This window comes from Aedes aegypti, chromosome 2 (genome assembly GCF_002204515.2).
Source record: "Aedes aegypti strain LVP_AGWG chromosome 2, AaegL5.0 Primary Assembly, whole genome shotgun sequence".
In the NCBI taxonomy this organism is placed as follows: Eukaryota; Metazoa; Arthropoda; class Insecta; order Diptera; family Culicidae; genus Aedes; species Aedes aegypti.
In genome coordinates this window covers 218476712-218493575 of record NC_035108.1, presented here as the reverse complement: position 1 = coordinate 218493575, position 16864 = coordinate 218476712, and the positions used below count along the sequence as shown (strand labels likewise).

The 16864-nt window shown below is 37.5% G+C and overlaps 1 protein-coding gene across 2 annotated transcripts in view; it reads right to left on the bottom strand.

Moving 5' to 3' along the window:
- The window catches only part of LOC5575625 (melanotransferrin), a 48098-nt gene that overhangs the window by 11311 nt on the left and 19923 nt on the right, over nucleotides 1–16864 (bottom strand). For both annotated transcript variants that reach the window (XM_021844017.1, XM_021844018.1), the window contains exons 2-3: nucleotides 6558–6988; nucleotides 6358–6491 (exon numbers count right to left, since the gene is read on the bottom strand). In XM_021844017.1, coding sequence (XP_021699709.1) covers nucleotides 6358–6491; nucleotides 6558–6988 — 565 coding nt within the window. The remainder of the gene's footprint in view (nucleotides 1–6357; nucleotides 6492–6557; nucleotides 6989–16864) is intronic.

Below are 16864 nucleotides of genomic sequence, written 5' to 3'. Positions count from 1 at the left end.
TAGTAAACGCTTTATGTGGAACACGAGTGGAACATGTTTGTGTCATTTTCCTTTCTACACCTTTCGAACATACTACAAACAACGCATTGCTATGAATAAAGGTAGCATTTACTACAAAGCTACTGGTAGTTAGCTTCAGAGGTTGCTACACATGCTTTGAGTTTGCGGAATTGAATGGAATAATTTACTTTTGAGTAAAAATCATGGGAAAACGATATGAGTTTTGATATATCGGAAGGTATTTTGAGTTTTGCAAAGGAATTCTGAGGTTACGAAAACTTTCCCTCCGCCTATTCTGAGATTCCGGTAAGATTACCGGCAGTAGCAATTTGTAATATCCGTGTGAATTCTGGCATTACGATAATTATGTTATTTTCTAGGAATTTTAGGATGTCGGTAGGAATTCAGATATTGATAAAGTAATTCTGAATTTTACGTGTAAATTCTGACATCTCAGATTTCCTTTTGAATTCCGGAATTCCTGTAGGAACTTTGAGATTCCGATAGGGATGTCGGATTTTTTATGATAATTCTGAAAATTTAAATACCATTCTAGGAATATTTCGGAAATATTAGGAATCTGTTAAAAACTCTAGAATTGGGGTGGGAATGGGATTCCGAATATTAATCTCTTGGAATTCTGTGGGTATCTTTGAGACGGTATTTCTGTAAGAATCTATGAGATTGCGGTGGGATTCCTGCGAATTATTGTGTGAATATTTGTAATTCCGAAAATCAATCTTTGTAATTATTGTAAAAACCTTTAAGATTCCGTTGATCTCCAGTTCCGTTGGAATTTCAAAGTAAAGCTCTAATATAAACGTTTTGAATGTCGGTAAATATTTTATAGATTTCAATGGGATTTTTTGTGGAATCGTTAAGAATTTTAGTAATTTCAAAGGGAACCCTGGTTGTAACGACTACTAATGGAATCACTACATTCTAAGTTCTAGACATTCCAAGGATACTATCAGAAACCCCACCAAAATAACGAGAATATCACAGAAACACTTAGAACATCGGAATTCAACATGCTGTTAAGAAAACACACGGGGAGCATCAAAATTCTACCGTAATTTCACCACAATCTCAGTACTGGTGCTAGAAAATATGTGGTTCCTAATTTGATAGCTGTAATCTCAAGATCTCTTCATAAATGTTAAGCTAGTATTTAAAAAATCATCGGCGTTGGCGAAGGCCGAAAACCACCCAGAAAATTCTTTGATGTACCATCATCATAAAATCATAGACATAGAGAGAATACCAGACTAATCGCAAAATTACACTATAAATCTTGTCAAATAACAGCACCTTCATGATTTGTGCAAATTGTCGCGTAATCGATTAGATTCCATGCATTTTCTTCATATGCATGATTGTATTAATTTTAAGCGTCACTCTGAATAGATTATTCTTTACGTGCAGAATCACTCTGCACTCTGAATGGAAATTTCTTAACGTGCAGCTTCAGTCACTGCTCATGTTCGAAAGTAGTAAGTACTACATGTTCGAAAAGTTTTTTATTCATACCAAAAGTGTAGTAAACTTTGTGGATTTTGTTTTTGAGTAGATGCTACATGTAGTAAAGTTCAAAGTTTTTTATTCATTGAAAATAAAATTTCTCAATTGGACCCCGGCTCTAAGCCCTTTTGGAAATTATCTAAAATCTTGAAAAAACCTCAGAAGCCAATACCGGCATTGAAAGAGGAAAACAAATTATTACTAATGTCGTTTTCGTTTTTAGGAACTGGGTCGGTGATCAACACATAAACAAACAAACGTCAAGCAAATTGTAGTTCGGTCGAACCTGAATCGGGTTGGGGTTGAAACTGTGATTCAGAACGGGTTGCGCCAGTTCCAACCTAGGTTCAAAAACGAATTCGACATAACTAATTGCGAAAAAGCTCAAAAACTTGCTATGCAGTTTGAAAGTGCGCACAATTTTAATTTGGGACTTACTAGTCCAATTGAAAATCAAGTTACTCAGGAGTTCGAAAATATTCTCAATCAAGAGAACGTTTTAGAAAATGCCTGGGAGACTGATTTGGAAGAAGTGAGAACTATTATAAAAAAAATTCAAAAATATGAAAGCTCCTGGCGATGATGGAATTTTCTACATCCTCATCAAGAAACTTCCAGAAAGTAGCTTATCATTTTTAGTTGATATATTTAACAAATGTTTTCAATTAGCATATTTTCCTGACAAATGGAAAAATGCTAAGGTTGTTCCAATTTTAAAACCAGACAAAAATCCTGCAGAAGCTTCTAGCTATCGTCCAATCAGTTTGCTTTCCTCCATCAGTAAACTTTTTGAAAAGGTTATTTTGAACAGAATGATGGCCCACATCAACGAAAATTCAATTTTTGCCAATGAACAGTTCGGTTTCCGCCATGAACATTCGACCACTCATCAACTTTTACGTGTAACAAATTTGATCCGTTCGAACAAATCTGAAGGCTACTCTACTGGTCTTGCTCTTCTAGACATAGAAAAAGCATTCGACAGTGTTTGGCATGAAGGTTTGATTGTAAAATTGAAAAAACTTTAATTTTCCAACATACATTGTTAGAATAATTCAAAGTTATCTGTCAAATCGTACACTTCAGGTTAATTATCAGAACTCTAGATCTGAAAGACTTCCTGTAAGAGCTGGTGTTCCCCAAGACAGCATTGTGGGACCAATATTATACAATATTTTCACATCTGACTTACCTGAGTTACCTCAGGGATGTCAAAAATCTTTGTTTGCGGATGACACAGGCCTCTCCGCCAAAGGACGAAGCCTGCGTGTCATCTGTAGTCGATTGCAAAAAAGTTTGGATATTTTTTCTTCATACTTGCAAAAATGGAAGATTTCTCCTAATGCTTCCAAAACTCAACTAATAATATTCCCACATAAACCAAAAGCTCTTTATTTGAAACCTTCAAGTAGACATGTTGTCACGATGAGGGGGGTTCCAATAAATTGGTCAAATGAAGTTAAGTATCTAGGGCTCATGCTAGATAAGAATTTAACTTTCAAAAATCACATTGAGGGCATTCAAGCCAAATGTAACAAATATGTAAAATGTCTCTATCCGCTTATTAATAGAAAATCACAACTTTGTCTTAAGAACAAGCTTTTGATATTCAAACAAATTTTCAGGCCAGCCATGTTGTATGCTGTACCAATATGGACTAGCTGTTGTAATACCAGGAAGAAAGCTCTGCAGAGAATTCAAAATAAAATTTTGAAAATGATTCAGAAGCTTCCTCCCTGGTATAGTACCAATGAGTTACATAGAATATCCAATGTTGAAACATTGGAACAAATGTCAAATAAAATAATCAATAATTTCAGGCAAAAATCGTTACAATCTCCTATTGCCACGATTAATGCGTTATATGTTTAGGTTAAGTTAGGTTAAGTATATTCAAAGCTTTTTTTTTTCTTTTATAAGCAGGTGAAATCAACTCACCTGTAAAAAATCTGAACTGCTACGGCAAATGAAATGTAATATGTTGTTAACAAAATGTTAATAAAATCTTAGATTTGTTTTACCAAATTAGGATGATAGTGTTGTCTAATAACACAGAACACCTAGATATAAGAAATAATGAATGTAATGTTTGAAATAATACTAATAAAGAAATTTATTTTATTTTATTTTATTTTATTTTATTGATGTACAAGGGGGTCAGGGGCCAAGTCTCCAGCATAAGTTTAAAAACTCACACCTTCCATAATACACCGGGGGTTTTGGAGTTTGGGAAGTAGGCAACGCAACATCTTTGACCAGAAGGTTCTTTAAGTTTTGCTTTTACTCTAGACTTCCCCTACACGTATGAATGATGCAAGGTCGAAAGAACATGAATCAGTCATACATATAACGGTAGTGAAGTGTTTTGCCTAAGGATATGTGAAAGGAGGGATTTTGTGTGGTGTTTTGTAAATCGCTCTGTGGAACAAATTTGTTATTAGTTAAATAATAAGTTCATTTGATTTACCTTTCAATTAGTATTCAATGATTACAGAAACTTTATACTTAACAAAGGCGTGGAGTGCAGCAAGCTAGGTGGGCGGATCAAGTGCGTATCGATTTGGCGAGCGTGGGGCAGAACCGAGGATGAAGAGATGCGACCGCAACCGACGTTTTCTCGGCCATTACGCTGCCATGATAAGAGATGCCTTTCCTCTTCGATGAATTATTCCTCGAAGCGGGTTAGATATGAAAACAAGGATAAAGAGAGAAGGAATGTTAGTGATTATTACATGCTTTATGGCAGTATTGGCGTACATTGAAGTCATACAAAATTCGCTCTTTGGATTCCCACGAGAACAATCCCTGAAACTAATGATAAACAACAAAAAATGAATCCAAAAGAGCGAGAACCTTGATGTTTCAATGTATGACAATCCAGCTTTATTGCATGTGAGAAGTTCTTGGTGATATTCTCACAACGGCCATTCAGAATGGTTCGACGGATGTAGATAAAAGATCATTATGATAAAATTAACGCGACGACATGTTAGTAAACTCAAAACGATTATTATATTTGCAACTGTTAATTTAAATAGTTAAGCTAAGGGTCGGTTATTGCATATAACTTTATAGATAAGCAGCAGTAAAGCACGAACGCGAATCCATCCCATCTTCAAATGCACAACACTTCATTCTGGAATTTTAGAACGTCCATGTTGTATCTTGTTCACACAAGAAATCTGCCTCGACCGAGTTGGCAGAACGCGCCCATACCCCTTTCTGAACCAAAGGACAGGGAACTAATACCATGATACCTTAATTACAAATACAAAAGCTACTTCTATGTTATTTCCACTACTACGCTCACGATAATTATGTTATGATCGTTAGAATAAAAACGATAGAGGTTACTACTACATAACAGAAATATTACCCAAAGAACGCTATTGTCGCCAGTGTTGGTGTGATAAATGCAAAGTAGTGCAAAAATGCGTAGAGGATTAAATAAGTTATTAATTACAGCATTTTGTCCAACAATACTATATTATATTATGAAAGATATTTCAAAATGAAACATTTCAGTAACAACAGTGCCATCAGTTTTCTAATTATTATACATATATCAGTAACATTACTAAACTATCTCTAACACCGCTACAACCTACCTTACTAAATAACGCAATACCGTAAAATGCCGTAATTCAGAACATTTTGGAATATATCTCAAAAATCGTAAATTATTGTTAATGACAATTTTAATTGGAATTATTATGCATTACCAGCATATACAAATTTCGTATAATGCATTACCAGCATATATAATTTCGATTAATTTTGGACCAAATATGCGGATTTAGGCGATGCGCTGAATTACGGCACCTTACGGTATTATTAAGGTAATAATTACTACATTGTTAGTAAACCTAACATAAATGTCTATTTTCAATGACCTGTGAGACGCAGAGACCACCCGCACCCACTCTTGCGCCTCGTGGTCTACTGAAAAAGATTTATGTATATTGAACTAATACTACTATTAGAAATAGTGCTACTGATGTAGGTGATCGTTGGTTTCCCAGTCTTGTTAGTGATTTGAGTGTTAGTAGAGACTGGTAGTGAGCCCTGCCGGTCCCTCCAGCATTACGCGTAGTTATCTGGTGTTAGATCATGCGACAGTAACTAAACTCATGCTGAAGGTGTGATAAATCAAGTGTAAAATATATTTAAGCATTGAAACACATGTCATTATTTAATTTAAAACTATTAGACTAGCTTACATTTTATAAGTTATAATAACGATTATTTTCGCGATCAATATATTAGTATTAGAGTAATTTTTCACAATATCAACAATATGCAATCACTTGATAAATCACCGTCAATCCCATCACCTAAGGGCAGGGAAATAATACTAATAAAGAAATTAAAAAAAAAAAGTTTTTTATTCATATCACCCAATGAGTCAAAAAAGTGAGCTCAACACAGCAATCAAAAAATACTCATCCAGTATTTTTTGACTGCTGTGTTGAGTGATTGACAATTCACGCATGAAAATTATCAAGCGTGAGTTATGAGAAATTGAGTTTTTCACAACACTGGTCAGAAGAAACCAGTGCTCCGTAGAGGATTCGCAGATGTTTTAAAATTAAACTTGGCTAACTGTTCAGAGCACTTGATTTTATCCTTGATCAAATAAAAAACGAAGAGTTCTGCTTCTTTTTTTCGGTAAGCCTATAAGTGACCTGCGATGATCCAAAGGGCCGGGACCTATACTGCCCATAAATGAATGTCAGTCCCATGTTTGCTGGATTTCCTATTCACATGGGACAATTATGTGTTTATGGGCAGTATATAACTACGAACGGTATGTAAAAATAATAAATGATGACTTACTTATCAGAATTATCTCCTATCGGGTTGTATTTGTCCACCAGCGCGTTAACGGCACAAGATGGCCCGAAATAATCAGTCGCCGTCTTAACATGGTTGTTACAATCCGTTATTTCCATTCCGCCTTCACGTTGCAACTAAAACATGGAATTTGAGACATAAATTTGGAACCTTAAAGTAAAAGATCGATTAAGTTTGCTTACCGTATAGATAGGAACAATCCAACCCGCATAACTGCCAACCCACGAAAAACACGCCTTCTTACCCTTAAGATGCCTTAAACTGGTAACTTCTCTCAAACTGTCCTTCTTGATCACCGCAACAGCGTGGTATTGCGTAAATCCTCCGTCGTATCCTTCCTGCATGATCGGAACCAACGAATGGTGACGACCAGCAGTATAGACCTCGCCCGCATCAAGCATCATTGCGTGAGCTTTACCTTCGTCTATAAGCCGCATGCACTCATCCTGATCGAAGCCAAAGTGGCAGGACACGTTCAGGAAGTAGTTGTCGAACAGTCCATGATCGCGTTCGAGGGCCACCGTTAGGTTGCGACATTTGTACAACTCGACTTCGCTAGTGGCGCACCAAATTAGCTCGGTTCCCAGCTCCACATTGTTGAAATTGTGCTGGCCTATTGAAACGAATAAAAATGTTAAATGGAGTCATTCAAGTATAAGCAGTTTACTAGTGTTTTACAGGTTCAAACTCATGATGCGTTCAATGGACCTGTTCGCGCACAGAGCGAATGTTTGTGAATATTTTAAAAGTTATCACCCTATCGCCTTACACCCTATTATTGAAACACGCACTACCCACCCGAACGGCAATGATTATGTTTATGGCTGGCGGCTGATGAGTGAAGAGCGGCGGCTAACCACACCAGCAGATGCGACGACCAACATCACCCGGACTGAGCGTGGAGGGAGACGCGACGAACATGTAGGAACATGTTTGCTACGTTCCACCGACCAATGGCAACGAGGCTTGCGCGGATTGGTGGGTGGCGATTCGTGGAATAGTATATAAGAAAATGAGTTTGTTCGCAGTGTATCAGTTTTCTTTTAACCATCGACGAATAAACATCGGAAACGGTAAAAGTTAAAGTGAAAGTTTCTTTTTCTTGGACACTGAAAGAAAATCAGTCTTTTTCAAGACTATTGAGTTGTTGGAATTTATTCCCCGAGTCGAGCTATCGTCAGCTGCTGTTCCCGCTGGCACTCTCTTCAGAGGAAGGAGTTGTCCATCCGTCAAGTGTCCGTGGTCGGACAGGACCAATGCACGAGTTCATCATTTAACGTTTGAGCGGTGCCGTGTTATTTATGCGACCATGGCAACAAGTCAATTCGGTAAACGTCAAATTGGTGAACTCGTGCATCGGTCCATAATAATAAAATTTGTAGTACCGTTAACACTATGTACTAAGCTTCCTTAGCAATCATTACGAGTTTACCAGACTCTATGAACCTATGCACGTGTTCACTAATTTGACGTTTGAGCGGTGCCGAATTCACTCGTTGCCATGGTCACGTAAATAATACGGCACCGCTCAAACGTCAAATAGTGAACTCGTGCATCGGTCCATAGCAAACCTATTATCCAGAAAGTGACAACAGTCGGAATCGTGTGCTGGACAGGGCATGTTTCATGCCTACCGGACATCCCTACAAAATTGGTTTCCGCGTATAGCACAGTGAGCGAAAATGGTATGATCAAAAGCAACAAAAACTCGAGCTAACGTCGAAATTGGAAAGACACAGTCATAGACCGAGTACATTGATGTAATACCACTTTAACAAAATAATATTTGCTTAGCAAAGCATGGAAATCTATAGACTCAGGCAAATGGACTATCTAAGTACATATGGAAATTCGCCACAAGAAATCGGGTTGAATTCTATGAATTTGCTTTGAGAAATCAAAAATTGAAAAGAATAGTTTATTATTAGTCATTTTATATCAAATGCAAGTAATAGTGTGTGTAACCACTGAACTTAGTTAAAAATCCATAAAGCGGTTCAGTCTTGGCGATAATGATTCATAATAAGATCGTATGATTTTTTGATAGCTAGGGTGTTTTATGCATTTTGGACAGTGCGTTACGTGTATACAATTTGGCCACTTCCATTTGATTTTGCCGTAAATGGCCAAATCATATATAATTTGTCCATTTACTTAACGGTCTGTCCAAATAATTTTGATCACCCTACAACGATCTCGTATTGTTGTCTCTTATGCAGCCCACAGACGCTCAGACGTTTTGACCAACATTGACTCCGCCCCCAAACCGACTTATGTTGAAACAACCGTTTGACCAACTATCAAGGTTGGTTGCAGCAACACGATATTTCTTCGCATGTTTTTAGACTTGCCGAGAGTCTAGTGAATACGTGATTATTATTTTTCGAATGCTGTGGCTGTGAGGGAGAATCTTTTCGCGATTTTCTGGCAATAATCGCAGAAAGGAAGAGAAGAACTTTCAACATTTAAGTACCGGAAGAAATTAATATTTAAGAGGAATTCCAGTTATAATTCGCACGAAATATTCCGGTAAAACTCAGAAATCATGACGGGTCTCTTTTGGGAAATATTCTGAGCAGTCATTGATTTGGGAATGGCCAAGAGATTTTTTTTTCAAAACATTCTATCAAGAATCTTTTAGTCGTTTCCTCTAGTTATTCTGCTTTGAAGTTTTTCCAGGAATCCATAAGCTATACTAAGGATTCCACCAAAAGCTCTTCCTGGGATTCTACCACGAATTTTATGAATAATTCCTTTAGAAATTTATCCACAGATTCGATCAGAAGTTTCTCCGGGAAACATTCTTCAGGAATACCTTCAGGTCGATTTTTCCAAGGATTCCTCTACAAATTATAATGGATTTCAACCACTGATTCCTTCAAAGATCTGTCCAAAAAAATCACAAGGAATTTCTTCAGGGCTAACTTGTATTTGTGGTTGTGTTTGTGCGTCGTAGAATGAAATGCTCGTAAAAACGAACCTTGTGGTGCAAACTGTAAAACAAGCTATTTTTTCCACATAAAAATCACAAAAAGTTATTCAACTTACCAATGAAGTAAATTGGAATTCTCGTGCGTGTCGCTTATTTGCTATAAAATTCGCTTATTTCCGTATTTGGTGCAATTAATAGTACCCTGTGCTATTCCGTAATTTGCCATTGTGTGAAACAAGAAATCAATTCTTCAAACACTATTACACTCGTCATGGCTGACAAAGACCACGGCACACGATTGCGGAGTAACTCACTTGCGAAGGGAGGTGCAAAGGGTACTGAGACCGACATGACTGTGGCAGAGCTAGCTAACCTTATGCAGTCTCAGCTGGCTACCTACCAACGGACGGTAAAGGAAGATTTCAAAAAGCTTTGAGATTCTCTTTCGTCACTGACCACACAAATGAGTAAGCTACGAGAGGATATTGCTTCGGACATCGAGAAACTACGAGAAGAGAACAGCCAAACATTCAATAACTTATCAGCATCGATCAACACTGCAAGGAAGGAAACATCGATAGCTCTGGACAGATCTGGTCGAAAAAATGATCTTTTGGTCAGCGGAATCCCGTTCGTGGATGGAGAAGATCTGTTGTCCTATTTCCACACATGGTGTAAATCATTCGGCTATAGCGAGAGAAACTATCCGTTGGTCGATGCCCGTCGACTCTCCAAGGGAACTTTAACGGCTGGAAACGTATACATGGTTCAGCTACAATTTGCTATCACTGTTCAGCGTAATGAGTTCTACTCGCGATATCTTCGCTCCCGTTCCTTGTCGCTCTCTGGGATTGGTTTTTCAGTTGACAAACGAATATTTGTCAATGAAAACCTAGGACCCGATATCAGGAGCCTACGATCGAAGGCTTTACAGTTGAAGAAGGATGGGAAGGTGCGAGGAGTATTTACACGGAATGGAATACTAATCGTGAAGAAAATAGGCGACGATAGAGAGGTCTCAGTCTCATCGGAAAAAGATCTAGGGTAGGTGTACCAGTTATGGCCATAGTGGTTCCCTATTTCGCCATACGTGTTAACTAGAATTTCTTCACATTTTGAAAAGTTTTGTGTGTTTTAGAATTAAGATAAAGGATGTATCTAAATGTTAAAACATTCAAAAATATAAAAATTGTGAATGTTGTCGAAATTTCGCGAATGGCCAAATAGGGAACTACTATGGCCATAACTGGTACACCTACCCTACAAGCTATTCTTTCCTTATAAGTTTTTGTTTATCCATTGTTTCCTTTCCCTACATCCTGTGAATCCTTTCCTAAAAGTCTGTTGGCGTTTCTGCTGCTGTCGGTGTGAGCTGGGCACTGAAAGGTCCGACATGTATTTCGGGATGCTGCTGTTGGTGCTGGTTATACGAACAGCTGTTTTATTGTAATGCTTTGTAATCTTGTTTTTTTGTTTGCGCCAATTTTGTGATATGGTTTGTTAATAATGTTGAATGTAATGAAGAATGTAGATTTTAATGAAATGCTTTTTTATTATCTCCCGTTAATTGCTAAGTATTTTTATTTATTAAATGGCTAATAATTCCAGTTTTTACACCTCGACAAGCTGGTGCATTCCAGGTACTGTTATGAAATCAGCGTTAATTAAAAATAAGCTCTCTGTTTGTTGTGTAAATTGTCAAAGTATTTGTGCTCGAAAGCTTTGTAAAATTGAAGAATTACGTATGATTGTTGGAATTAGTAATGTGGACGTCATATGTGTAAGTGAAACGTGGTTGAATGAAAAGGTGAATGATTATATTTTAACTATTAAACTCCTTCAGGGATTGCTTTAAAAGTTTTTTCAGAAATATACTAAGGAATCTCACCAGGAAACTCTCTAGGAATTAACCTATTGATTTTTTGGTGATACCTCCAAGAATTTCTAAAAATATACATCCATGGATTTTTTTTTCAGAAATGAAAAAAATAAATTTTTAGGTCTACTTTAGGGATTCATCCTGAGGCATATAGAAAAATGTATTGTTTGAAATTTTGAGTAAATATCAATTAATTCCCTGGATGAATTTATGATAATCTTGAAGCACAATCCTAGTAACATCTTTGAAGTATTTTATGGTTGAACTTCTGGCGAAACTCTGGTAGATTTTTTTGGTGGTAATTCTAGCGAAACTCTGGTGAAATTCCTTAAAAAACTTCTCTCGAAAAATTACAGGTGATATAATTAGGGAAAATACTGTTGAAGTACCTGAAAGAATTACTAGAGGAATCTTTATAGGAAATTGTGGTCAAATCGCATAGGAAATTTTGTTATTGTATAATTGGAATTCATCTTGGTGGCATCCACGAAGAAACCTCCCAGAGGAATTGCTGAAGGAATTCCTGTTTTGAATCCCAGGAGGAATTCTTGATGGAATCACCGGATGATATACTGGTGGATTCCCAAATTACAGGTTAAACTATTATAATAAATTTTTGGTAATATCGCTGGATGTTCCTGAAAACCCCCAAGAATCCCTGGAGTTATTCCACGAGAAATTTCTTGAAAAATCCGGAGAAATTCCTTAAGGATTTCCGGGATTGATTCCTTAATTATTCTCTAGAAGTTCGGGTAGTATCTCCTCATAAATTTCGAAAAGAATAATTCATAATAAATTAACCCAGAATAACCCTAGAGGGATTCCTGAAGGAACCTTTAGAAGAATTCCTGATAGAATCCCTGACAGAACTTCTGATGGATGATTTATAATAAAGTCTTAGAAGTTTTTCTAATGGAATCTATGAAAGAACTTTCGATGGAATCCCTGCAAAAATTCCCAATAAAATCTATTGAAGAACTCCTTCAGATGGAATCCTTGGAAACTTGTGATGTAATCCCTGGAGTAATTCCTGATAGAATCATTAGAGAAACTCTTGATAGAATACCTGTAGGAATTCCAGGTGGAATCTCTGAAGGAACTCCTAATGGAACCCCTAGAGGAACTCCTGATAAAGTCCTTAGAAGAACTCCTTATGGAATCCCTTGGGAACTCGTGATGAAATGCAAAAAAACGACTTCTGTTGTTTTGCCTTGTAGGAATTCCTAATCGAATCCCTATTGGAACTTCTGCTAAAATCCTTAAAAGAACTCCTGATGGAAATCCTTGGGAACACCTATTGAAGGGTAAATTCTGATGGAATCCCTATAGAAACTCTTGATAGAATCCCAGAAGGAATTTCAGGTGGAATGCCTAAAGAAAATGCTTATGAAACCCCTGAAGGAACTCTTCTTGAAGTCCCCGGAAGAACTCCTGATGTAATTCCCAGAAGAGATCCTGATGTTATCCCTAGAAGAAACTTCTGATGTAATCCCTCGAGGATCCAGGTGAAATCTCTTAAGAATACAATCTCTAGAGAACTCCTGATGGAATCTCTAAGGGAACTCCTGTTAAAATTTCTGAAGAATTTAATGATGATTTCTGAAAGAATTCCTGACGGAAACCGGAGGAATTCCTGATGGAACCCTTGTACGAATTCCTGAAGATATGGGCCTCGTGGCCGTGCGGTTAGTGTCGTCAGGCATTTAAGCGCATCGTGTCATGGGGTGTGGGTTCAATTCCCGCTGCAGCCATTGAAACTTTTCGTCATGAATGTTTCTCGTCTGTGCCACTGGAGCATGCTTGTCCGTTGTCTAGTGTTAAGTTACAGTCTGTGCAGCTAAATGGCTGAAGACGGTGTCCGTGTCTTTTTTTTATTCTTGCACGAACTCCAGATAAAATTATTGGAGGAACTCCTGATGAAATCCCTTGAAGAATCCCCTATGGAATCACTATAGGAACTCTTGATGAAATCCCTGGAGGAATTCTTGATAAAATTCCTGATAGAATGCCTAGAGAAACTTCTTATGATATCCCTAGGAAATCCTGATGGAATGCTTAGGTGACCTCCTGATATAAAGTCCTAATAGAATCTCGGAAGAAATGGGAGCTGGAACCTCTGAAGGAACTCTTGGTGGAATTTCTGGAGAAACTCCTGATGTAATCCTCAGAAGCATTCTAATGGTAGCCCTAAAGGTACTTCTAATAGAATCCCTATTGGAATTCCTGATAGAATCCCTGGAGCAACTCCTGATGGAATCCTTGGAGGAATATAAAGATATTGTTGCAGGATATATAGAGGAACTCCTGATAGAATCGCTTGAGGAATTTCGGGTGAAATCTAAGAAGAATCTCTTTATGGCATCCTTGGAGGAACTCCTGATGAAACACTTGGAGGAAATCCTAAATATATTGTTGAAGGAGTTCCTGATGGAATCAATGGAAGAATTTCTGATGAAATTCATAGAATAACTAGTGAACCCCTGATAGAAACTCTGGAAGGAATTCCAGGTGGAATCTCTGAAGGAACTGCTGATGGAATCGCTGGAGAAACTTCTAATGGAATTGCTAGAGGTATTCCTGATGGAATCCCCGGAGAAGTTCCAGTTGCTATCGCTGTAGGAACTCCTGATGGAATCCCTGGAGGAATTTCTGATGGAACTCCTGTAAGAATCCCTAGAAGAATTCCTTATGATAACCCTAGAAGGAGTCCTGATGAAATTCCTCAATTCCTGATTGAATATAAAATAAAAATTCATGAAATCTCTGAAAGAACTCTGGAGGAACTCCTGATGCAATCCCCAGAAGAACTTTAATGGAAGCCCTAAGGTATTCCAGATAGTATCCCTATAGGAACTTCTGATGGAATCCTTGGAAGAACTCTTATCTATAGATATTCTTGAAGGAACTCCTAATCATTGAACGGACTCCTGATAAAATCCCTGGAAGAATTCCTGATAAGTTTCCCGATAGAACTCCTGATAGAATCCCTAGAGGAACTCCTGATATTTCTAGAAGAAACATTGATGGGATTCCTCGAGGAACATCTGATTTAATCTCTTGAAGAATTCCGGGTGAAGAAGGAACTCTTGATGGAATCCCTGGAGGATCAAAACCCATTTTCACTTTCCACTCCTGATGAAAACTCCAGAAGCCCTGAAGGTACTTCCGATAGAATCACTATAGGAGCTGCTGATGAAATCCCTGGGGGAACTCCTGAAGGAATCCTTGGAAGAATTTGTAAAGATATTCTTGAAGGAACGACAGACAGAGTCCATGGAGGAATTCCAGGTGGAATCTCTGAAAAATCTCCTGATAGAATCCCAGGAGAAACTTCTGATGAAATCCCTAGTTGAGTTCCAGGTGCAATCCCTGAAAGAACACCTGATCGAATCTCTGGAGGAATTCCAGATGGAATCCCTGAAGAATTCCTGATGGAATCCCTAGACGAACATCTGATGAAACCCCCAGAAGAAACTTCCGATGGAATCCGTAGAGGAACTTCCGATGGAGTCCCTAGAGCTAGGAAATTTCCTTGACTTCCCTGGGCATAGAGTATCATCGTACCTGCCACACGATATATGAATGCGAAAATGGCACCTTTGGCAAATAAAGCTCTCAGTTAAAAACTGTGGAAATGCCCATTGAACTCTAAGCTGAGAAGCAGACTCTGTCCCAGTGAGGACGTAACGCCAAGAAGAAGAAGAAGAACTCCTGATTCTCAGAGGAATCACTGATGGAATCCCTGTAGGAACTCCTGATAGAATTCCAGGAATTCCAGGTGAACTTTCGGAAGGAATTTATACAGGAATTTCTTGTTAAATACAGTGGCCCAATTTCATATTCGTACAGGAATTAAAATTATTAAATGAAGTATTGAGCTACAAACACTTTATCCACATTGAAGGTAATAGGTGTCATCTATTGTTTGCCAATCACAAAATGTTTCCATTTACATTCATCTTTGGATTAATAGAAAAGTATTGAATTGATGTCTAAAATTCACCCAATTCCATATTCGTACACCAACCCAAATTCAAACGCACAACGTTCAAAACTAAATTTAGAAGCTCTATTTGATTACTGAAGTGCTTTATTATGATGTTCAGATGTAGTGAAATACATTTGGACAATTTATTAGTGGACATATATAACATTTAGGTAAAATTATGAGAAATGCCAGTTTTCCAATGCCACTTTGCTATAAAATCCAATAATTCGAACAATTACGTTTATTTTTGTCATTGGATCCAATCTATAGATTATACTCGTAAGCTCTGATAGAAATTTAGTTGAAATATATACACTTTACATAAATCATAAACAGTTTTTATCCCTTTTGAGTTCAGAAAATTGTTGTGCCATAAGTTCAAAACTCTTCTAAAATGATATTTTTAATCAATGTAAACCAAATTTTCATTCTAAACAACAGGTAAATGTTAATTTCGAATTTGTCTGTAAAAATAATTTGAACTACGAACTTCGTTTTACAATAAAGTACCCTGAACTAAGCTGTACATACCTCCACATAATTGATGTCATCGTAATATTCAATTATCTTTGAAATAATATTTAAATTATATTCAAAATAGCACCCTATTTTGCAATTTATTGATTTTATAAGAAAAATACAAAATAACTTGAATGAGCAGAAAGCATTGATACACTATTTAATAGAATATATCCTGTTGTTTTCATCATTTTAAAAACACGTTTGTGTTGCGGTTATGGCAATAATATTTATTCTATAAATCTCTATAATCATGTATGGTAGTAAAATGTAAATTAAAAATGATTGATTGAAATTGATTAAAATTTTTGGTTTTGGATTTGTTATAAATATTATATTACCTAAGATTCAAAAGTATAAGTTGTCGATATCCACTCTTAGCTACTCTAAAACTGATTATAATTTTTTGAAACTTGTGCAATATTCGCAATTATCAATCTGTTGCGGCGTGCAACGGGGTTTGCTCTGTTGAGCTTGAACGGAACGATCTGTTGATCGTCCGCTAACCTGTTGCTTGGTGCAACAGGGCACAGGACCGATAGCTCAACTGGAATGGGTTCTCAATGACTCAAGCCTTCACGGAAGGCTTGTTGGCTTCCAATGGTGGAGGAGGAAAAGATGATTTGAATTCACTTGATTACTGTATTCTTATCTTGCTTATGTTACACAGGTTGAAAGGAAACTGATGTTAACTCAAACGAAACTGATGATGTTCTTGCGCATGCAAGCTGCTTATATAGGCTGCAGGTAAACAAAGTCTTGCATGCGCAACGGTGTGGGGAATGATGGAAATTTCCACTGCCTGGAAGATGCTGCAGTGGGTTCGATGATGATGATGAAGATTGTGCTAGTGGTGGTGCAATCTGTTTGGTTGATGCGTTCACGCTATACATAGCTGGCTAGATGGATGGCGATTAAATGAACAGAAAAGGGACGCAAATTGTCCTTTGGGGTATTTTCCGCTCCCTATTTTGATGCTGCAAACCGGGTAGCGAAATGGAGGATGTTGATCATGGAATATTCCGCTGCTGCCTGCTGTCAGCGTTTCTCGAATTGCTCCTTCGTGCCTATTCTGCGCGGCGTGTGAGGTGACACGAGTCGAATGAGGTGACAATTGTCGACTCGCTCCCATTTGATTAACATTAGTCGTCTCACGTCACTCGCGGTGAGA